At 53.5% G+C, this 23,871-nt stretch overlaps 1 protein-coding gene across 1 annotated transcript; it reads right to left on the bottom strand.

Moving 5' to 3' along the window:
- Positions 1-1,737: 1,737 nt before the first annotated feature.
- Positions 1,738-23,536, bottom strand: SPOCD1 (SPOC domain containing 1; the record flags this gene model as incomplete). Its single annotated transcript, XM_081086093.1, is given in 18 exon segments — positions 1,738-2,543; positions 3,049-3,235; positions 3,501-3,590; positions 4,124-4,244; positions 4,543-4,693; positions 4,915-4,975; positions 5,237-5,329; positions 9,052-9,177; positions 10,905-11,021; positions 11,133-11,292; positions 12,508-12,583; positions 12,876-12,936; positions 13,467-13,643; positions 14,439-14,480; positions 22,234-22,714; positions 22,716-22,848; positions 22,851-22,957; positions 22,959-23,536. Coding segments are annotated over 18 exon segments (3,393 nt in total). The 3' UTR covers positions 1,738-1,911.
- Between the last annotated feature and the right edge of the window lie 335 nt (positions 23,537-23,871).

Below are 23,871 nucleotides of genomic sequence, written 5' to 3'. Positions count from 1 at the left end.
CCGCACAGCGGTCGCCAACCGGTGGTCCGTGAGGTCCGAAAGGTTGGCGACCGCTGGCCTAGGGCCACAGGTGGGTGGACGTCAGGTTGACCAGCCCCCCGCCTCGAAGCAGGCCGCAGCATTCGGGGTCCGCCTACAGCCCCCTCCTCACAGCGGTGAAAGCTGAACGGAAGCCCCAGCGCCGAGTGCAGAGCTTGCTCTTCCCGGAGCGCCCCGGGAAGGCAGCAAACGCTGCACCTGGGGGAGGGGGTGCGCAGCCGTCTCCCGCTCCAAGTCCTCCTCCTTCAACCGCGGTAGGAAAATGACCCAAATTGCCGGCTCGGAATAGAGCTGTAGGTTGCATAGTAATTTGTGTCATTTGCATATGGCACAGAAGCTGTGGCGCTCACCAGCCGCTCGGGCCAGAAAGCTCCCAAAGGAGCTTCGACCCGTCTGCAGGTTCACCGGTCCCTTCTCCCTGTCCCACCCCGCACCCAACCCCGGTCCCTGCTTCCCATCCCTTCGGCTAAAATCCCACACCTCGCCCCACCCCCAGCTCGGCCTCTAGCCCTGCCAGCCCCGACCTCCATCCCAAGGCCGAGGGCCCCCTCTGCTGTCGTCCGCGGGTAGGGCAACAGCAGAGCTCATGGGGCAGAGAAGAGACTCCCCCAAACACCCCATCCGTCCAGCACGGTCCAGGACAAGGCTGGCACATAGATTTCGAGAAGGGTTGGGCAGGGGGACACTCTTCAGGCCCGGGGAGAAGGGTAGGGTCCTATCAGAAGTTCTCCAAGCCACGTCCTGCTTCTCCGTGTGGGTTAGGCAGCCAAGAGCAGCTCCTTTGCAGGCCAGTCCCCAGACTCAGTTCTCCCAAGGACCCTCCACACTGATATGCTTTTCCATTGTAGCTGCTGTTAGATCACTCCAGGCCCCAGGCAAAGCAGCACCATCCAGCCCTAACTCCAGCTTGAGTGTCCACCTGCCAGGCCAAGACCTTTGTCTTTCTCCAGTCCCAGTGCCCGGGAGCTGGCAAGAGATACAGAAAGGAGGAGTCCTTTATGGATCGCCCGACTTCCACAGACAACAGACACACACACATGCTCACAGGCAGAGGCACACACAGAGACACATAGGGACTATGGTGGTGGCCCCACCCCAACTCTCTCTTGGTAATGAAAATTTTTAAAAACATTGCAGCCGAAACCGGTTTGGCTCAGTGGATAGAGCGTCGGCCTGCAGACTGAAAGGTCCCGAGTTCGATTCTGGTCAAGGGCATGTACCTGGGTTGTGGGCACTTCCCCAGTGGGGGATGTGCAGGAGGCAGCTGATCGATGTTTCTCTCTCATCGATGTTTCTAACTCTCTATCTCTCTCTCTTCCTCTCTGTAAAAAATCAATAAAATATATTTTTTTAAAAATAAAAAATAAAAACATTGCAATCTCTAGGTGCCTGTGCCCCTTCAAAAGCCGAATTCTCTCTCTCCCCCTCCCTACTCCTGCCTTCTCTCCCATTACCTGTTCTCCCTCCTAGTTCAGATTACTTGCAAAATGCTTCCAGAACCCACCATGCAAACAGCCGTGCCCTGGCACATAGTGATAGTCAAGGACCTCACACAAGCAACTGGCAAAGTTGCCCCTCCATCCCAGCACGTTAGCTTTGCTACCACATCTGTGCACGAAATCTCAGACACACCCACCCCAGCCCACACCTGGCCAGGCCCAGGGTCTCTCCTGCCCAGCCAGCAGATGCATGCAGTCTCAACTTCGTCAAAATCTTTATTGAACCAAAAATCAACACTACACAGTTTGCAAAACATGAAACTCAAAAGGGGCGGGTGGGTTGAGCTGGCCCTCCCCTTCCTCTGCCCCCATATGTCCCTGGAACAGCTCAGGGTTCAGCACTGGGGAGGGAGTCAAAGGCCCTCTTCTAGGGTCAGGTCCCTCCAGGGAGAGGACACTCAGAGCCAGCTCCATCTGTTGGGCCCAAAGAGGAGTCGGGCGCTGGGCCAGGGGGCTCTGGAGCTGCCGGAGGCCGGCATAGGAGTCCAAGGATTCCACCGGCTGCAGGGGGCTGGGGAAGGAGCTCCTGGCCTGGGGATCTCAGGGAGGCTTGGAGCTGGCGGCTCATTGTCACCAGGGATTCAAGATGCTGGAGCAGGGCTTGCTGGGGACAGGATGCCCTGTGGAGGTGCTGGCCCCGGCCAGCTGGTGCTGAAGAGGGATGCCGGGACTGGCACCAGCCCGGTCTTGTGGGCCACTCCCCTCGTCCAGGCCCCCGCCAGGTCTCAGCCTCTTCCCACAGTCTCCCCCTGCCTCTAGAGGGCTTCTGCCCAGCACAGCTTCCCCTTGGAGCCAGGCTGCCTTTGCCTCCTGGGGGAGGGGAGCCCTTCGGGGCCACATCCGGCCTCCTGTCCTTCCGCTGGTAGCATCTCATCTCCACTTTTTTGTTGAAGGAGACCACCCTGCGAACCTTCTCCAGCAAGGGGCTGGATTCCGCTGTGTCTGGAAACCCTGCTGTGGGGAGCAGCACAGCCAGCAGCAGGCTTGGGTGAGCGGCTTCCAGTCCTGGGGAGAGGCAGGGAGAGACCCAAGGCCTGGTAGGAGAGCGTGCACCGCCCTCCGGGAGCTGCGTGCTGGCTGTGACAGGAGGTCTGGAGGTCAGACCCCCAAGAGGAGCTTTCCAGCAAGGAGACGGGGGCCCGGGAGCTGCTGGGGAAAGTCACTGGGTGGGTGGACGTGCCTTGGAAGAGTGGTTCTCAGTGAGGGAAAGGGTTCCCCCAGCTGAGGGTAGACATGGATGGTGTGACCCTACCTCAGTTTCTCATCTGTGACATGAAGACATTAATAGTGCCACGCTAGGGTTATTTGGAGGACGAAGTGAGTTAATTTAAGTAAGCTTTTAGAACACTGCCTGGCATGCAGTAAACAATAGACAAGTATGAGCTACCGGCATTGTTATCACATTTTCCTGTCTCAGAAGTTCCCTCCTGAGAGGTGCCTGTCTCCACAGAGACGTGGGTGTGACCACGTGAAGGGAGGCAGGGTCTGGTACGGGCATCAATATTCTCACCTGGGCCTCCAAGAAGGCGCAGTCTGGTGGGCAGGGGCTGGAAAGCAGGCAGGGGCAGCAGGACCACCCTCACGTGTTCCACCGCTGCCAAGCCATGGCACTGCTTGTTGTTGAGGTAGGAGTAGAGCAGGTGACAGTTCTGGGTGTCCCGAGCCCCCTGGGGGCACAGCCTGACCACACAGGCGTCCTGTAGTTGCAGGAAGGACAGCAGCTGTAGGAGCAGTCATCCTTCACTCCTGCAAACACCTCTGCTGGGAGGAAGTGCATCCCCATTTTCCGGAGAAGGAAACAGAGGGACTCGCCCAGAGTCACACTGTAAACCTGCAGTCACAGTGGGAACTCGACCCAACTATTGTACACCAGGTCTCTGCTCCAGAGGCACAGAGAGAGGGGGCACAGGGCTGGGGGTACGGTGCTAGCGGAAGAGGTGATATGCAAGGGTGGGTGGTTACCTTGGCCTTGGCTGGGCAGACGCTAGCCAGAAGGTTCCAGATGGTGCTGGAGGGGATGCAGCCTGCTGAGCGGATCACCTCGGGCAGGGTCTGGGGGCAGGTAGCATGGCCAGTCAGCCCCCAAGATTCCTAGCCACTGAGGGCAGACTGGACACCAGCCACCTGAAAGCTACCGCCTGTGACGAAGAGGATGAGCAACTAGTCTATCAGGACCCCAAGTGGCTGCCCAGGAAGCCCTAATTGCCCGAGGAGGCCTCCGTCCTGTCCTGGCCAATCTCCTACAACTTCTCAGAAGGCCCTCACTCCCTCCTCTGACCTTCCGCCTTCGTCCCACACATTTGCTGATCATTAGTCACTTAACTATCACTTCTAAAATCTCCTGTGGGCCAGGGAAGCACAGACCGCTGTCCTGGGTCCTTCTTGCTCTATGCCTTGGGTTACAGGGAGTCCTTTACCCATGTGTGTCTGCAGGAATGGGGCTGGCATCTCATTTGTCCCCATGTCTAGCACAGGGCCAGGCATAGAGAGGGTCTGAGAATGAGTGAATGAATGAATGGGGGTGTGAGTAACTGACTGGGCTGGTCAGTGTGTGAGGGAGACCCTGGTGAATAGGCCAGCAGTACCATGATGAGCTGACAGCTGTGTCCTGAGACCAGCTGGGCCTTGACCCGGAACTGCTTGATGGAGAACATGGCCACAGCCCCCTCCCAGGGGGGCTTTGTGGGCCCTGCAGACACCTGCCGCCTGGAGGGAAGGACAGAGAGAGAGGGCCAGGGAGAAAGGTCATCAGGGCTTCCCCCGCATCTCCTTACTTTTCCAAGAAGGTCCCGTGTCCGCACTGCGGGTGTAGCACACTGGTCCAAGCACGGCGTTATGCGGGGGTGAACCAGTAGGTTGGGATGATTAGTTCTACCGCACAGACGGGGAAACTGAGACCCACGGAAGAGGTACGTTTTTCCCAAGGCCACACAGAAAGAGAAACCCATGCCAAGCCTGCTGTCCCAGGGGTGGCTTCCCCCACCTCCCTGCCCCAGCCCCACACCTGTCCGGGGGCTCCATGGGAGGTGTCTCCGAGATTTGGGGAATCTCTGGAGAGGACACAGGGTCTGGGCTTGGGGCTCTCTGGATGACATTGTCCTCCACCCTCCTGTCGGCTTTGGAGAAGCCTGGCAGCTCACACGAGGGCTTCCAGTCTACAAACAGCAGAGGCAGGAGCTGAAACAGGGGCAGGCAGCCAGGCTGAGGCCAGCCAGGGCTTTAGAGCCAGGGTTTGAAGCGGGTGATTTTTGAAGTGACCTGGGGCACAGTCACCCCCACCCTGCCACCTTCTTCCCAGGCCACACATCCCTATTACTGCTGACCCTCACCGCCCAGCCTGCCCGCCCCTCTGTGCCCTTTCTGTAGCTCCCACAACCGTTGCAGATGTGGCAGCTGGGGTCGAAGAAGTGGTGCTCATGCTGCTCTGTGGGGTCCTGCTGCTCTGGGGGTTCCTCCTGCTGCTCCGTGGGGTCCTGCTGCTGCTCCATGGGGTCCTCCTGCTGTTCTGTGGGGTCCTGCTGTTCTGCAGGTTCCTCCTGCTGTTCCATGGGGTCCTGCTGCTCCATGGGGTCCTGCTGCTCCATGGGGTCCTGCTGCTCCGTGGGGTCCTGCTGTTCTGTGGGTTCCTGCTGTTCTATGGGGTCCTGCTGCTCCGTGGGGTCCTGCTGCTCTGGGGGTTCCTCCTGCTTCGTGGGGTCCTGCTGCTCTGGGGGTTCCTCCTGCTGCTCTGTGGAGTCCTCTGACATGGCAGGCAGGGCAAATGGGCTGCAGTCTATGGACAGCATGGGTCTCTGGGAGGCACAGGGAGAGGGGGTGGCCTGGAAAGGCAGCTGGGAAGTCAGGAGCCCTCCATGAGCGAAAAGCCTCAGGGATGTGGTTTTACTCTTCCAAGTAATATGTTCTTTATTACAAAAGCACTGTGACTCGTTAAAGAAAATTTGAAAATTAAAAAAAAAAATCACCCCTGTCCTGTCACTTAGAGACAACTGTTGGTACTCTGGGTATTCCTTTATATATATTTTTTTATATATACAAAGGTTTTAGGGATCTTTTACTAAAATAGCTAGGATTAAATATTCAACCTGGTCCTGGCCGGGTGGCTCAGTTGGTTGGAGCGTTGTCCCATACACCAAAAAGGTAGCAGGTTTGATTCCTGGTCAGGGTGCGTACCCAGGTTGCAGGTTCCATCCCTGATCAGGGTGTGTATGTGAGGCAATCAATCTATGTTTCTCTTTCTCTCTCTCTCTCTCTCTTTCCCTCTCTCTCTCCCCCCCTCCTCTCTCTCTCTTTCCCACCCTCCCTCTCTTACTCCCCCCTCCCTCTCTTCCTTCCTCCATCTTTCTAAAATCAATTTAAAAACAACAACATATCCTCAGATGAATATTAAAAATATACATATACAGGGTATCCCAAAAAGATGTATACACACTTTGAATGATTATAAACTCAGTGTTTATTAACATACAGTTCACTTTCAAAATTTAAAAGAACCTACAGAAATTAATAATTTGTTTTGTCATTGCCTGTTTTCAAATTGATGACTATTCTGGTCCAGGCACTGCTGATAAGGTGAAGCAATGGAATCGCATACATCAAGAATCATTTCGTTCGGTATTTGTGCACCCTCAATTCGTCGACTGATGCCGGGTTTTGTACCGTATACTTTATCTTTTATGTATCCCCATTAAAAAACGTCTAGTGGCACTTTAGGGTAAATTTTCTTTGTTCAAAGCTTAGTCTGGCTTCACCATTATTTCAAATCAGTTAAACCTGAAAAGGAGTGAAAATTAAGTGAGTTATCAGCTGTTAACGTGTGTATACATTTTGGGGGGACACCCTATATATATTCAACATTTAGAGCATACCTCAGAGATGCTGTGGGTTCCGTTCCACAATAAAGCAAATATTGCAATATAGTGAGTCACATGACTTTTCTGGTTTCCCAGTGCATATATGTTATGTTTAAGTGTTCAATAGCCTTATGTGTAAAAAAAAGTGTGCCCCCTGGCTGGGTAGCTTGGTTGGTTAGAGCATCATCCCAGTACACCAAGGTCCAGAGTTCAATCCCCAGTCAGGGCACATACAAGAATTCATCAATGAATGTATAAATAAGTAGAACAACAAATCGATGTTTCTCTCTCTCTCTCCCTCTCTCTCTAAAATCAATTAATAAATAATTTTTTTTAAAGTGTACCTAGCCCTAGCTGGTTTGGCTCAGTGGATAGAGCGTCGGCCTGCGGACTGAAGGGTCCTGGGTTTGATTCCGGTCAAGGGCATATGCAACGGGTTTCAGGCTCGATCCCCAGTGGAGGGCATGCAGGAGGCAGCTGATCAATGATTCTTTCTCATCATTGATGTTTCCATCTCTCGCTCCCTCTCCCTTCCTCTCTGAAATTAATAAAAATATATGTTTTAAAAGTGTACCTACCTTAATTAAAAATATCTTATTGAGGTGAACACATAATACACTATACAAGATGATGTATTATAGAATCATACACTTGAAACCTATATAATTGTATTACCAGTGTCACCCCAATAAGTTCAATAAAAATTTTTATTTATAGAGCAAAGTATGAAATATAGGAAGACAATATTTCACGTATCTTGGTGTCACCAAAATAAAATTTAGGCTCCCCCAAATAAAAAGCAACAACATCATTGTTAAAAAAAAAAAAAAAGCCTAATTAATCATCATCTGAGCCTGTTGGAAAACTGGTGCCAATAGACTTACTTGATGCAGAGTGGCCACAACCTTCAGTTTGTAAAAAATAAAAATAAAAATGCAGTATCTGCAAAGCACAGTAAAGCAGAAGCATAACAACATGAGGTCTGCCTGGATCCTCGTCGTGCCCCTGAATGACAGCAGCGGCATCTGCCGGGTCCACACGAATGAGGGGCGTGCAGTGTACGCATCACCTCGGGGCTAGACGACTGGGCCATTCCCAGGTTTTCGCTGTTACAATTGGTTCTGAGGACATCCTTGTGCAAGGACATATTTTCCTAAACTTTCAACTATTTCCCTAGAACAAGTTCTCTAAGCTGATGACAGAATCAGGGAGAATGGACATTTTTAGGACTCTTGATGCCCATGGCCAAATCGCCTTTCTTCGTCATAACAGAAGCAGCTTTAAACACAAACTAAACATTGTCTTAGGAAGATTCAAGAAGATTTTAACCTTGCCCGGCTGGCATGGCTCAGTGGTTGTATGTCAACCTGTGAACCAGGGGGTCCCAGGTTCAATTCCCAGTCCGGGCACATGCCCGGGTTGTGGGCTCCATCCCCAGTGTAGGGCAGGCAGGAGGCAGCCGATCAATGATTCTCTCTCATCATTGATCAGCTTCTCTCTTTCTCGCCCCTTCCCCCCACTCCATCTCTGAAATCAAGAAAAAAAATTTTTTTAAAGATTTTAACCTCTACTTTTGCCCTAAAAACCATCTCCAGAGTAGTGCCAAGGCCCAGGCTCTGGAGTCAGACAGCCTGGCTTCAAATCTCATCTCCCCCCTGCCAACTAGGTGACCTGGGCAAATGGCTTCAGGTTCCTCATCCAGGAGTACATTTCAGCAAGGAGTCAAGACTGTTGTGTGTTACTTCCCTCCCCTCCTCTGCCACCCCCTACTCTTCCCCTCTCTCTTCTCTCCAGGTCTTCCTAGCTCCTCCCCCGCACTTACATTCAATCTATTCAGGGAATACAGATTGGTTTTGGTTGGAGAGCAGCCACATCCCCGCGGGCTCCTCTCTGCACAGGCAGCAGCTCTGGTGGTTGGCCTGGATGTTGACTGGGAGAAGCAGGAACCTCGTCTGTCATGCTCACTGCCATTTCCCCAGTGAACACGGCTCCAGGGACCTTCCCTGCACTCCCCGTCCTGGACACACAGCTGATCAGACTGGTGTGAACATCTGACCCACACGACACCCAACAGGAGCGGGCGCCTCTGAGAGTGACGGGAGGGAGCCCCGGGGAGCGCTGGCAGCTGCAGGAGGCTGAGCTGGCGGGCTCACTGACTGGGATGGAGGGCTGCTGAGCGCCGTGTCGGGCCATGTGCAAGGTGCAGGGGCCAAGCAGGAGGAGGGAGCCGGATGGACAGGAGGACAAAGCAGATCCCCAGCGATAAGAGGATACTCTGCACCGACTGCCCTGGGATCTGGGTGCTTCCCCGCCTGAAGCACCCCTAATTCCTTCTGCCAAATAGAGCAGGTCTGCTCCTTCCAGGCACAGAGAGACTGCCTCCAACAGGGTATCTGGGGGGAACTGCGGGGACAGGACCACTCACGTGGGGTCCCTTGGGGTTAGGTCAAAAGGAGAGGGACCGGCACTGAGGACGAGCTGCCAGGCCCTGGGTCGGGGGCTGCCTGGCCCCAGGCTCACCTGGACTCTGCGTGGTAGATCATTACCCAGCTTTACAATGAAGACGGTGGGCCGCACAGTGGCCAGGTGATGTGCCCAAGGCCACACAGCTGGCGAGGTAAGGGGCACAGGCCCTGCCCAGCACCAGGCCAGGTTCCGCTTACCACCAGGTCCTCCAGGGTCAGCATCTGGTCCGTGTCCCGCAGGATCTCGACTTCACCCTTGTGGGTCAGCTTGGAGGTCGGAAGGATGCACAGCTCCCTCTGTTGCTGCTCAATGATCTCCAGGCCCTGTGGGGTGGAGCAGCCCTCACTCAGCCGGATTCAGGAGGGTCTCTGGCCCCAAGAGCCCCAGTGCTCACCGTCCTCCCTCGAGGCCCCTCTCCTGTGGGCCTTTCCATGCCGGCCTTTTCCCTCCCCACACTTCTACTCTTGCCATTCCCCTCACCGGGAAAGCCCTCCACCCCAGCCCTCTCTCTCCACAGTCCACTCATCCACCCTCCAGCACAAGCCCTGCTCCTCAGCACGCCCTGAACTTGGCCTGCACCAGCACAGTCAGTTCTCTCCTGAGTGCACCCCACCATCTGTCCTGGGAGGCGCGCAGGCTCCGGAGTGCCAGGTGGGCTATTAATATAAGAGACCCACAAGGTAGTGGCCTTGGGCAAGCGCTTTACTGCTCTAAGCCTCGTATTTTCTCTTCTCTGGGGATTAAACTAAGAGCATTATATTAAACAGCATACGTAGAGTACTCCGCCAGAGCCTGGCTCATAGTAAAGACTTAGTATTGATCAAGGCCATCCTATCTGAAATGTTTCCTGAAAGCCTGTCCCTCCCTTTCTAGCCACCCCGGAGGGCCGGGGCCCCGTCCGCCCTGGCAGTGCGGGCTTCGTGTGCGAGGCTCTGGGGCAGCTGCGCAGGCTCTGTGCTTAGACGGGCCCGTGCTTAATGCCCTTGTCATCTTGAAATTCTTAATCGTGTTGAACAAAGGGCCCCGCATTTTCATTCAGCACCTGCCCCCCCCCCCCGATTGTGCAGCTGGTCCCGCTCCCTGGTCCCCACGGGGCCTGGACAGAAGTTCAGTCTGTAGTGCACACATTCACCTGTGGATTCTAGTTATTCATTCTAATCAGTGTCTACCAGGACGGGAGCCTTAGCACCCACCCCATCCCATGGCCCCGCTCCCTAGATCAGTCCTTCCCTCTCTCACTGGGCCACAAAAACCGCTACACAAATCCCCTAGGCCAGCTCGGTGCCCACACCTTCCCTGCCCCTGAACGGTTCCCAGGGAGCGGAGACCATGGACACAGGGTATATGGGGCTATAACTGTGAAGTGTGGGGACAGGGGGTCTCTCACCCAGTCTGGGGCACCAGGAATGGGAACAGGGGCACCCCAGGGGTCTACTCCCCATGGATGGCAGATGTCAATCATGAACTCTAGAGTCTGGACCAGCCGTGGGCAAACTACGGCCCGCGGGCCGGATCCGGTCCGTTTGAAATGAATAAAACTAAAAAAAAAAAAGACCGTACCCTTTTATGTAATGATGTTTACTTTGAATTTATATTAGTTCACACAAACACTCCATCCATGCTTTTGTTCCGGCCCTCCGGTCCAGTTTAAGAACCCATTGTGGCCCTCGAGTCAAAAAGTTTGTCCACCCCTGGTCTGGACCATCATCCCCAAGCCCACCCTCCCCCCAAGCCCAGCTTCACAGAAAAGCAAGTGGAAGGCAACACCTCTCAGGGGTGTCGCTCCTCTACCAAGCTCTCCATCCCTAACCCCTTTCCTCTCTGCCGCTTTTCCTAACTTTTTTGGTGGAGTCTCTCTGGCTCGCTCCCTGTCTGCCTGCTCTCTCTTTTCGTTTCCTCGTTTCTATGTTTCTCTCCGTCTTGTGTTCCCCGTGTCTCACCACCTTCCTCCTCCCTCTGCTCTGTCTCTCTCTCCCTGCTCCATACTCGGGTCACCCCTCCGCACCACCCCCCATCCTGTCACCTGTCCTGACCTGACCCCAAACCTCACCCTTTTCTCCTCCTGGTCCCGCCAGCGGGCCAGCTCTTGGGGGGCCAGCTGGATTGAGTTCATCCGCACCAGGCCGTGGGGGGTGACATCGCCATGAACCACTTTGAGAAACAGGTCCTGCAGGGCAGGGCAGGGGCAGGGGCTGCACCACACCACTCAGAGCCCCACCCGCTCAGAGGCCGGGCTGTGTGCCGCGGAGGGGCCGGCCCAGCCCCCCGTCCCGCTCACGGGGTTCCTGGGGTCGCGCAGGTTGAACAGCAGGCTGCGGTACTTGGTCTTGTAGCGGCAGTTGGTGGCTTGTGTCAGGTCGAAGAGGGCTGCCTCGATGCCAGCAGCGATGCCCTCTACCACCTCCTTACTCAGCGCCACGTCTGGGAGCTCCCGGAGGCTGTGGGGGACAAGGCCCTGAGCTGTGAGGTGGCCCAGGCCCTCGGCTGGCAGGGAGAGGTACGGTGGGAGGCAGGGTCTGGGCCACCTCTGTTTTGACTCTGGGCAGTCTCCCACCTGGGCCCATTTATTCTCACCCACCTCTCTGAGGAACACGTGTTGTCAGTCTCCATTTGCAGAAGGGGCGACTGAGGCTCAGGGAAGGTAAGGGGCTTGCCCTATGCCACATGATTAGTGGCAACGCAAAATCTGACTGCTCAGCTCACGCTCTAGCCCTGGCCAGTGGGACTGGGGAAAGTATAAGGGGAGACAGCCTCCGGGAGGGGAGGGCATCAGCCAAGGCAGAGGACGGAGCCCTGGCCGTGGGTGAAACCTTGAATCTGCCATTGATTTGCTGGGTGGCTTTTTATTTTTTATTTTTTTAAATTTGTTTTTGTGCTATCAGAGAGGAAGGGAGAGGGAGACAGAAACATCAATGAGAGAGAATCATTGATTGGCTGCCTCCTGCATGCCCCCTACTGGGGATCGAGCCCGCAACCCGGGCATATGCCCTTGACTGGAATTGAACCCGGGACCCTTGAGTCCACAGGCCGACGCTCTATCCACTGAGCCAAACTGGCAAAGGCTGCTGGGACTTTGCAAAGTGCCGCCCTCCCTGGACCTTGGTCTCCCCACTGGTAAATGAGAGCCTGGGCTCAGATCTCTGAGATCCCACCACAGTTTCATTATATCTGAAAACATTTGCTGTGGTGACACCCACAAGGACCTGAGCAGACCCTGAGCCACAGGGGCTTAATGGGAAAGCGCAGCCTTGAAGCCACAGAGGCCCAGGGTCAAGTTCGTCTCTCTTCTCACTCTTTGCGTGGGCAAGTGACCTCACGGCTACAAAATGGGTTCGTCATACACACAAAAGCCCCTGGAAGACGGGTGGGAAACACCCTGCCCTCTGGCCATATGAGACCTGCAAAATCATTTGGTCTGGCCCTGCCATGGCACTCGGGGTGAGTTAATTAAATGTCTGGCCAACTACAGCAGGCTATGTTTTTTATAGCAGGCTAATTTTTAAGTATAATTTTGTATGGCCCGCGAATGATGTTATGAATAGCCAAATGGCCCTTGGAGAAAGAAGGTTCCCCACCCCTGCCTCAGAACAGGGCATGGCCCAGGGAGGTGGGGGTAGCTGTCAGGGGTCAGGGAAGTGGGGAGCAGGCCTTACCGACTCCACAGCACCTTCCGCATGACGCGGACCACAGTGTGCCGTACCCCAATGTCCTTTTGGAGCTGAAGCTGAGCTGTAAAGAAAAAGGATCAGGGTTCCCCAGGGGATGCTCGGGGGCAAGGGGAGGAAGTGACTCCGTGCTGAGGGGCTTAGGCAGGGAACGGAGGGGTTCGGTCTCCGGGACCCTGTCCCACCCCATCTGCCTGAGAGCTGAGCCCAGGCAGCCACAGCCCCTACCTCTTCGGGGAAGGACTAGAAGCTGACTGGGGGGTGAGGGGAGAAAAGACATACCCTGTCTCCAGGGACTGCTGGGCACCAGCCCCCTTCAGTCCCCACCAGTCCTCGGAAGACGGGCGGCCCCTCACCTGAGTCCTCTTCCCAGTCCTGTTCCTCGGGCTCCTCCTCTTCAGACTCCACTGGACTGGACTGTGGGGGAGGCGGGGCTGAGGCCAGGCGGCTGGGTCCAGCCCGCGGCCGCGCAGGGACACAGCTTCCCCCAGCCACCCCCCTCTCCCACATTCTCCCTGAAGGAGGCTGCGTGACAGGGGCAGACGCACTCACCCCCGGCCACTCTGCACGGGCCTCCTGAACAGGAAGCCCCTCCTGCAGGAGAAAGAGGATGTGGAGGAGGAGTGGGGTCCCTGGGGGCCAGGGAGCCACGCCCAGATGGCGGACGGGGTCAGCGACGCCACCAGAGCCCCACTCTGTCCCTCCTGAGGGAGGCAACCAGGAGAACCTGGGGCGGCCAGGAGCAAGCAGCACGCAGACCCCCGGCACGGGCCAGTGGCGGCCTAACCCCCTGGCCGTTGCTTGCTGTGTGCCCGGGAGCAGCAGCATCTCTCTGGGCTGCAGTGGCCACTCTGAGAGTCAGTGTGAGGGTCTCTCTCAACAGGATTGAGAGACTCCGCCTAAGAATCACATTCCACTCGTGAAACTAGAACGCGCGTGTTCTGTACCTGGCACCAAGTGGGGCTGTGGGCCTGGCGCCTTATCTTCCTCCTGGGCCTCTGGGCAGGTGAGGCTGCGCTGACCTCCATCATGTTCTCCAGGGCCTCCAGCTTCAGCGGCCGCGACCCCCCTGCCTGCCCCTGGCTGATGGCCCCCAGGAGGTGGATCACCTCCCCGGAATCCAGCTGCAGGGGGAGAAGAGCCGTGCGGGCGGGCGGGGCTCACCTCAAAGTGCTTATGTAGCACCCTACCCCCAGCCCTCCCTACCCCCCCACCCCCACCCCCGCCGACTGCACTCTAAGCTCCAGAGAACACTATTCCCGAGGCCTACTAAAGGCCTGGCACACAGTAGGGTCAATCGCGGCTTGCTAACTGTCTGGCCTGTGTCACAGGAGAGGAGCCCATCTTCTTTCCGACCTCTCTCTCATCTTCCCTGCTCACGCCCAGACACATTCAGAGTTGACTGAACCCTTCTCACCCTCCTGACACATCTCATCAGGGGGGATGTGGAGGTCAGAGTGGGGTCCTGGTCTTCTAATGAGCTAAGCATCTGTCCTGCTCTCCTGTTCGCTATGGTTGCCAGAAGCTCAAGATTGTGTGTGTGTGTGTGTGTGTGTGTGGAGAGGGGGGGGTTGTAACAAGATTTCCCTTTCTCTTTCCCTTTTCTTGCTTTCTTTAGGCTTCAATCCTGCTTTAAGTGTGTTTTGATTCATTTGCTTTATTGCAAACTATGGGGAATTGTTTTGAAAGCAAGTGGGTCTGAAAAGTAATCCTCGAATAAATGGCCATGAATGGTCAGGTTCCAAGGTCTGGGGGAAGGTGGAAGTCTGAGATTCAGCATCACAGGGAATGGGAGCACTAGGGGGCTCTGGCAGGGGGCAGGCCAGGGGGCTGGGGTTGCCGCTAATTGGAGGAGCCCCCATCCCACCAGACCTGGGGAGAGGGAAGAAAAAGGGCTGTAATGAAAAGTAAAGACCTACGTAGCACACACGCTTCACCCCGCAGGGCATCTTCGTTTCCTCCTTGAAGAGAAAGAGGAGGCAGAGGTTAGAATGCAGAGGATCTAGGGACCCACAGAGGTGAAAGATGTACGTTCAGTGTTCGCTGCATTGGTATTTATAACCAGAAAAAATTGAGTACAATCTAATGTTCATCAGAGAGGGATGGTTAAGCCCTGGCTGGTGTTCTCAGTGGTTAGAGCATCAGCCCGAGCACCTGAGGTCTCGGGTTTGATTCCTGGTTAAGGGCACATACCTGGGTTTCAGGTTCACTCCCCAATCCTGATCGGGCATGTACAGGAGGCAACCAATCAGTGTGTCTCATTCACAGCGATGTTTCTTTCTCTCTTTCTCTCTCTCTCTCTCTCTCTCTCTCTCTCTCCCTCTCCCTTTCCCCCCCCCTCTCTCTCTCCCCCTCCCTCCCTCCCTCCCTTTCTTCCCCCCCCCCCCCCGCCCCGGCCCATCCTTTCTATTCTCTCTAGAAATCAATAAAAAAATATCCTCAGGTGAGGATTTAAAAAAATAATCAAATTTAAAAAGGAGGGATGGGTAATAAAAAGTGACGTGTCATACTATGGAGTCTATGTGGCCATTAAAAGGGGTGAGTCATATCCTTAGCTGATTTGGCTCAGTGGATAGAGCATTGGCCTGCAGACTAAAGGGTCTCAGGTTCAATTCCAGCCAAGGGCACATGCCTGGGTTGCAGGCTCAATCCCCAATTGGGTGCAGGAGGCAGCCAATCAATGATTCTCTCTTCACTGGTGTTTCTATCTCTCTCTTCCTCTCTGAAATCAATATATATATACATATTTTTAAAGGTGAGTCATAATACAAACTGTTCATCAGGTGCTTAGAAGGTAGCTGGCCCTGGAGGAAGCACATCACATGTAATCTTATGAAGGTCTCAGAACAACACTGGGAGGTGTGTACTATTTCTATCCCCATTTTACAGATTAGGAAACTGAGGCTCAGAGAGGATCTGAAAAGTCCCGTAGCTCGTAAGCAGTGGAGCTAGGATCAGAACTTAGTTCTGTCTGCCTCAAAGCCCAGGCACTAAGCTGCTGACTTATGCAGCAGCACTGACTGATACGGTAAGATGTCATGCTGTACTATTAGGAGAATAAGAATAACTGACAGAATAGTATCTGTTGCATAAGCCCATTTATGTAAATACGTAGTTATAGTTGCATAATAGAGGTTATCTCTAGGGAATGAAATTGCAGGGGTGGGGGTTTGCTTTCCACATATAGGCACTTAGGCATTTATGTTACTTAAAATGAGCACGTATTTCTTTCATAACCGGAAACATTTTTTTTTTTACTGAAACACAAGTTCAGAACAATGTGTGTCGTGTGCTACCATTGCACTAAAAAGAGAGAAAAAGACTTTTTAAATTTGTATTTGCTTGACTCTGCATAAAATATCGCTGGAAGTATCCACCAGAACCTAATAAATGAGGCTGCCGATAGAAAAGGGACTGGGAGCTGGGAAGGAAACTTTTCACTTTTTTTTTTTAAACCATGGGAATGAATCAGCCTTTCAAAAAAATAAAGTGAGAAGGGGGGTGGGGGGAGAAAACGGGACATCTGGGACGGAAAGCAGGAAAGATATTAAGGACAGCCCTTCACAATTTAAAACCTTTCGGCTGGCCCCATCTCAGGGTCTGCATTAGGAGGCTCCAAACAACACAGCAATCAGACCAGCAAAGACTTTAGGAACTGGATTTATCAGATCAAAATACAAAATACATATATATAACATGTTTAACAAAATAAAAGGAGTTGAACATAACCAAAAAAAAAAGGCGAAAGGCAAAAGATATATAAATTTTTCAAATGATCAAGCATGCCATGACTGGTGTAGCTCAGTTGGTTGGAGTGTCATGCCGTACACTGAAAGGTCGCAGGTTCAATTCCTGGTCAGGGCACATACCTAGGTTATGAGTTCGAACACCAGTCAGGGTGTGTACAGGAAGCAACCAATCTATGCTTCTCTCTCCCTTCCTCTCTCTCTAAAATTGATAAATATATCCTTGGGTGAGGAATTTAAAAAATGATCAAGCAGATTTGGTGGGGAACCAAGTGCAAATTTTGGGAATGAAAAATATGCTAATAATTAAAATGGAAAACTCAACATATAGGTTTAATAGCATATTAACACAACGGAAATAAGTTAGTGAACTGGAAGATAAATTAATAAGTTACTGAGACTATTCACAGCACAAAGACGGTGAGACACAGTCAAAGAGACACTAGAGATAGAGTGAAAAGGACTAATTAACCTAAAGTCCCAGGAGAGAAGAGAGAGAATGGGGCAGAGGTACTATTTGAAGATCTACGGCTAAGAATTTTCCTGAATTGATCAAAGACAGCAATTCACAGATTCAAAAAGCTCAGTGAATTTCAAACTGGATAAGTGAAAGCAAATCCACACCTGGACAAATCATAATGAAACTGTTCAACACCAATGATAAGGAGACCCTGAAAGCATCAAGAAACAAAAATAACAGCTAACACGTAAATAGCACTGAAAAGGCACTATAGCTGTTCTGCACGGTGTACATGCTAGTTCACTCAATCCTCACCACAGCTATGAGCGGAGCACTGGTACCATTATTGTCCCCATTTTTCACAAGAGAAAACTGAAGCCCAGAGAGGTTGGTTAGTCACACAGTTAGTAAACCAGAGCCTGGATTTAAATCCAGGCAGTCCGATTCCAGGGGCCACGCCTGTAACCGCTCCTCTACAATGCCTCTCACCAGGAGACCTTTTACTTACCACAGAATGACAATTAGACAAACAGCTAACTTCTCGATAGTAATGTGGAAGGCAAAACACAGCAGAATGATAGTTTCAATGAGCTTAAAGAAAATAACTATCAATTGTGGACCCAGACAAAATCTTTTCTGAGAATGAGGATAAAATAAAAACACCGTAGAGAAAAGCGAGTTATTGTTTTTCTTGATAATTTAATTTTTTTTCAATAACCAAAATGTTAAAGGATGAACTTGAGGCAGAAGAAAGGAAAAATGATCCCAGGTAGAAACGCTGAGATGCAAGGAGAAATGTTGAGCAGAGAAAATGATAAATATGTTGTTAAATCTAAACCTACATGGACTTATGATTCTATAATAACAATGTGTAGTTTGTAGAATTAAAGAAATAACTTAGGACTAACTCACTGGATAACAGCAGCACATAAATTGGGAAGGTTCGTCCTGGCCGGTTTGGCTCGGTGGATAGAGCGTCGGCCTGCGGACCAAAGAGTCCCAGGTTTGGTTCCGGTCAAGGGCATGGACCTCGGTTGCAGGTTCCTCCCTGGCCCAGGCCCTGATTTCTCTCACATCGATATTTCTCTCTGTCTTTCTCTCTCTCTTCCACTCTTTAAAATCAAAAGGAAAATATCCTCAAGTGAGGATTAAAAAAAGAAATTGGGGGAAGGTTCATGCTTGGAATTAGAGCATCCCAGGATCCTTATATAATTTCAGAGGAAGATAAAGATGTAACTACCTTTATACTTTGGTAAGTGAGGTATTCATGTTAAAATTTCTAAAATAGCCACCAAAAGAATATAAACAGGGCACAGAAAACTTCCAATCTTCTAGAGAGACAGAAAAAGAATAAGAAAAAAAATCAATCTAAAAGGAGGAAATAAAAGGGGAAAAGTATAGAAAATGCAGGATATATGTAAAACACAAAATAAGACAGTAGGATTAGATTCAAATAAATCAGTAATTACAACAAATGTAGGTGGACAAATACTTCAGACAAATAAAAATAATTATCACACCTTTAACAAAGATGTTCAGAAGACCCATTTCTAAAAGACAGCAATGCAAAAGACTGAGAGGAAAAAATGGAATAATATGTGAACAGGCAATTACCAGCCAAATACAGGTTTGTAGCTATATTAATATCAGATAAAACGGCAAAAAAATAACTAGAAGTGCTCTGGCTGGCTCAGTTGGTTGGAGCATTGGGCCATATACCAAAAGGTTGCAGGTTCAATTCCAGGTCAGGGCATATACCTAGGTTTCGGGTTCAATCCCCAGTCGGGGCGGTATGGGAGGCAACTGATCAATGGATGTCTCTCTCTCTCTCTCTCTCTCTCTCCTCTCCTCTCTTTAAACATATCCTCGGGTGAGGATTAAAAAATAACAGAAGCAAAGACCTGACTACATAAGGCTCCAACCTGCCTCCTGCCTCTACCAGTGGTTCTCAACCTTCCTAATGCCGCGACCCTTTAATACAGTTCCTCATGTTGTGGTGACCCCCAACCATAAAATGATTTTTGTTGCTACTTCATAACTGTAATGTTGCTACTGTTACGAATCGTAATGTAAATGTCTGATATGCAGGATGTGTTTTCCAACGGTCATGACCCACAGGTTGAGAACCCCTGCTAGACCTTTGCACATGCGTGGTACACCCTTCCTACCTCGTCTACCTGCTGAACACCTGCTTCCTTTGCCCAGGCCCAGCTCAGACAGCCCCTCCTCCGCCCTGCCCTAGCTGAAAACCCTCCCTCCCACCCCTTCCCAGGAAAGACTTAATTGCCCTCTAGGTACCCAGGGTCTGCGGGACTTCAGTCTGTATCTTGACTCTCTGGTGACTTATCTTCCACTTGCCGCTTGTTGAAGAAATTATAATAAAGTCCCATACAAATCCAAACCCTTAGCCAGGCCTTTGGCAGCCTGGCTCAGAGCGTGGACTCTGGAGTCTTGCAGGCCTGGATTTAAATCCCGGCCACCCCGCTCACTTGCTGTGTGACCCCGAGTGGGCCACGTGCCTTCTCTGAATCCAAGATTTCTTATTTGGCAAAGCAGAGGTACGAACACTGACTTCTAATGCTACGGTGAGGACTAAGTATGAGAGGATGATATCTGTGAAGCTCCTTGTATACAATAAGAACTCAAAAAAAGGAGCTATTCTTAGGTTGTCCATCTGCTGGAAAGACACAGTCCTCCCTCACAAGCCTCTGACACTTCGCAGCCACACAGGACCCCAGACGCTGGGAACCTGGGTGGGGCCGAGCAGCTCTGTGCCTCCCTGGCTGTGGTGGGCAGAGCTGCCCTCCCCATGTCCCCTGCCTTCCACAGAGCAGCTCCAGACCTCCCTGACCACTGCGGGGCTCAGGACAGAGAAGAAAATGGCGTCTCTACCCGCTCCCCCGCCCCTCCAAGAGTCTCTACTTCAAGCCAGAGGAATTCAACATGACCAACCTCACACCCCAGATTCCCAGCAGTTCTGGGGCTCAGCTGACTCCCCCATTTTGTAGAGGAAGAAACTAAGATTCAGATGAGAGACATCTCTCATCCGAAATAAGAAACAGTCTGACCTTGAACCCATCTGTCTGCCCCTGGCACAAGCCAGGCTGCCCCCCAGAGGAGGTGCTAGGGCCCAAAGAGGGGCTCCGGACCAGCTGGGCACTCTGCCCACGCCCCACTCAGCCCTGTCCTCAACCACCTGCCCGTCCCTGTCATGCCCAGCTTCCATTCTCCTGCAGCTGCCACCAGTTGCCATGGCAACGGGTTATTTGGGAAGCTGTGGGATGCTGGGCTGGGCTGCAGAGTCAAGGACGGGGCCTGGAGGCGAGAGCAGCCGTGGGCGCCTTCCAGGCGAGGCGGGCAGGCACCTGGCTCCACCACCCAGTTCAGACTAGCCCCTCAGAACGCTGTGGGCCCAGGAATCCCCATGCTGGGCACCTGGCCCCGATAACTAATGTGACATGGGGAGGAGCCAGATGCGCAGCGGTGTTCACCCCAGCGTGACTCAGAGCAGGACGGAACTGTGTGAACAGCAGGTAATGTTTCTGAATAGCGTCCTCACACCGGGCACCTTGCTAAATGCCAAGCACACGCCATCTCCTGCGCCGAGCCTCCACCCTCGGAGATGTCCCCGGAGGTGAAGTCGCTTGCCTGGGTCACTCCGATAGGGGCAAAGCCAGGACCCAATGCCTGGCTGGTGGCCTCCAGGCCTCGTGCTCTGAGCCACACTGCAGAGGTAGGAAATGAGAAAAGGAAGTCCCGGCCCATCCTCCGGTCCTAGCAGGGCCTGTGACAAGTGTGTCCGTAGCTGCTGTGATGCAGGCTCGGGGATTCGCCAAACAATAGGCACCAACTTGGAAAGATCTTCAAATGCTACAGCGCGTGGAGAGTAAACCGAGTACAGGTCCTGGAACAGTGAGGCGCAGGATGAGCTCCTCACAGACAGGAAGGCACAGGTGTAGGTGTTCACATGTGTATGGAGTTCATAGAGCGCAGGCAGGAAAGACTGGTCACATGGTTATCTCCACGAAAGGCAAGGGGTTGGGCGGCATTCAAAGGGATTTCCTCGTTCTGTGCTAACAATTAATTGGGGGGGCGGGGGAGGATTAAATACCAAAAATCAAGTTATAAAAAATCTGGCACACGTGACCCCATTTCTAGGCAAAGAAAAGATATATACACATAGGAAAAAGATGGGAAAGAGGACATATTCCAATATGTCACCAGGAAATAGCCCTGAATGTTGACATTATGGGAATTTTTATTTTTCCTTTCTTTTCTATGATAAACACACATTCTTTTTTTAATTAAAAACTAATGTGTTTGAGTGATGCTTGCAAAGACAATGTAACCGCCTTCTCATGTAATTACAGCACCAGGTGGGGGTAAATCTCACAGGCAGCTCGCTGCTTCCTGTGCCAGTGCTGCTAATCTGCTGTTTGGCCTTGAACTAGCCATTTCACCTTTCTGAGCCTCAGTGTCCACCTCAGTAAAATGGGTTTATATCAATGGCATCTACTTCATAGGGTGGTTAGGAAAACTGAAGATCAAGTGCTTGGAACAGCGCTTAGCACACAGTAGGCAGGCTAGGTACTATTGCTGATCGTGACGGCAGTAATGTTGCCCAGTAGCACCCCTCCCCAGCAGGGAAGCTGCACCAGCAGGCCGTGCAGCGAGCTCTCAGGACAGACGGCCTATGTTTGCATCCTGGCTCCGTCATTTTACCAGATGTGGGACCTGGGACCTGTTAGCTTGCCTCTCCGGGCTTCATGTGAAAATTCAATCGAAAGCGCCTAGCACACGATACCTATTCAACGAGTGGGATAAAAATCAACTATGGGAGAAGCATACGCCAAAAGCAGGGAGTGCCGTCTCCTGCCTTTGCTGTGTAAATATGTTCGCTATGGTTCTTAATAAAACGGCGATTATTACAAGTAAAAGAACAATACAGGGAACATGGATAGGCACTGACTCCCTCGCTGTGTGTGAGCTTGGAGACGTATGTGAACTTCCCTGAGCCTCAGTTTCCCCACCTGGACACACAGAGCCAGTGCCCACTTTATAGGCAATTGCTGACACCCAAGCAAAAGCCAATTTGACATAAATGAAGTAATTTGCCTTGTGCCATCTGCTGTGCTAGGCACATTGTTTTATGCCATCGTCTCACTTAGTCCATTAAATTGAAATTAGTATTTCCTTTTTGCAGATGAAGACACGGAGAGATTAAAAAATATTCCAACGTCACTCAGCTAGGAGGTGGGCAGAGGCAAAATCTGAACCCAGGACTTACCAACTCCAAAAGATACTGACCACTGACGAGATATCCGCAAGTGTCGTTTACTTTCAGCCTCCTGACTTGGTGGGCCTTCGTGTAGTCAGGTGTAAAATGGGCATGTGGGACAAAGGTCATTAAGAGTTCATCCAGCTCAGCTCTATTAAATTCCACCACCAAGCATGGCATTGAGAGACTGGCCTGGCCCTTCCTATCCCCACCTCTCAGGCTCAACTTACCAGTTTGGGGAAGCCTCCTGGGCGGGATGCTGCCGGCGGGTGGTGGCTGAAGTTGTCGGCGCTTCTGTCTGCGCCCCGGTCCTCGGCAGGGGGCGCTGGGCCCGGCCCCAGCTTAGCACACTTGGATCTTCTCTGCCCCATGAATGGACCTGAGCGAGCCTTGCTGGCTGCAGACTCTGGGGAGCCGGCAGGGGTGTCAGTGAGAGCAGGGAGTCCTTGCCCGGGCCTCCCCCTGGACACTGGCCAAGCCTTGACCTCCAGCTCCTCCCGGTTGTGTGAGGCAGCAGGGCCATCCTCACCGCCAGCCCCCACAACGACCTGCTCAGCTGCCCGCTGCCCTGTGGACGCCTTCCCAGACACTCCCGGGCACGGTGCGGGGCTCTGGGGCGGATCCTGGGCAGCTGGCCTGAGGGACAGCCCGCCACTGGGCAGTGGGAACTGGACAGGGTCGTAGGGGCTGCCTGGTTGGGCCCCATCCTCTGCCTCGGGCACATCCCACACAACTTCCATCCGAATCTCTTGGCCCAGACCCCGTGTCCTTGGGAGGAAGAGGACTGCAGGGGCCTCCCAAGGACTCCAAGTCAGCTCCTTGGGGGGGTCTGCCACCCACTGGGGGTTGTCCCCACCAGGGCTCTGACCAGCCCCCTCCCCATCCTCTGAGCAGGTCTCACACTCCCTGCTTCTCTTTCCCGCCCGGACAGGGGCTGAGCCTAGTGAGGGTGGCGTCCCCGTGTGGGGGGCTCCTCTTTACAGCACACCCTGGAGAACGCCCACCTGCTCCAGCCGCTCGGGGCCGGGGGCAGCTCGCCCTCTCCGCCTCTGCTGGCCTCTCCCTGCCAGCCAGGGCTCTCTCTGGGAGGCCCGCAGACACGCTACGAAGATTCCTGGCCCAGTCTTCATCCAAGATGCTGTGCAGAGAAAGCTGGAGCCTCTTCGGGGCCGGAGGCCGTCCCTGAGCCGGCGCGGCGGGCAGCTGGGTGTGGAGCCCGGGCCCAGGCACCGGGCCCCGGCTCTGGCCCGCCACCGGCAGGTCCAGGACCACCACGTCGGCCTCGGCCTTGGCGCGGGCCCTGGGCGCACCCTCAGCCGGGGAGCTGGCACCTCGGCGGGCCTCCTCCCCGAGCGCCCGCCTCCTCCTGCCAGCCGAAGCGCGGGCCCCGGGGCTCGCCCCTCGCGGGTGCGGTGCCAGGCCCGCCGCGGAGCCGGCTTCCGCCATGTCCTTCTGGAAAAGCCCGCGGCTGCGCCGGGGACTGGGCACGGGCCGCTCCGTGCGGGGGCCCCGGGCAGCCCCTTCCTGCGACATGGCTGTCCCCCTAGCGGGGCCGAAAGCGGCGCGTGGGCCCTGTGAGGAGAGAGGAGGGTTCACGGTGGAGGGCCTGACTCCCGATCGGGACGCCGGGCCACCGGGACCGGGGAGACGCCCAGCCGCCCCTCCAGGTGCCCGCCAGGCCCTGCCCGCTCCCGAGGCCTGGAGGCCGGCGATGTCGGCCCAGGGGACGGGGACAGGCCTGCCGCCAAACAGGCCTGAGCGACAGCCGCCTGCAGGCCTTCCCGGCGGAGGCTGACACTGCCGCCCGAACGGGCTGGGATATCAACAATGGCCCGTTATTGATCACTTGTCTCTGAGCATCGTTCCAT

This window comes from Myotis nattereri (genome assembly GCF_964212035.1).
Source record: "Myotis nattereri genome assembly, chromosome: 3".
NCBI lineage: Eukaryota > Metazoa > Chordata > Mammalia > Chiroptera > Vespertilionidae > Myotis > Myotis nattereri.
The sequence above is the reverse complement of the archived record's forward strand: the minus strand, read 5'-3'. Positions and strand labels throughout refer to the sequence as shown.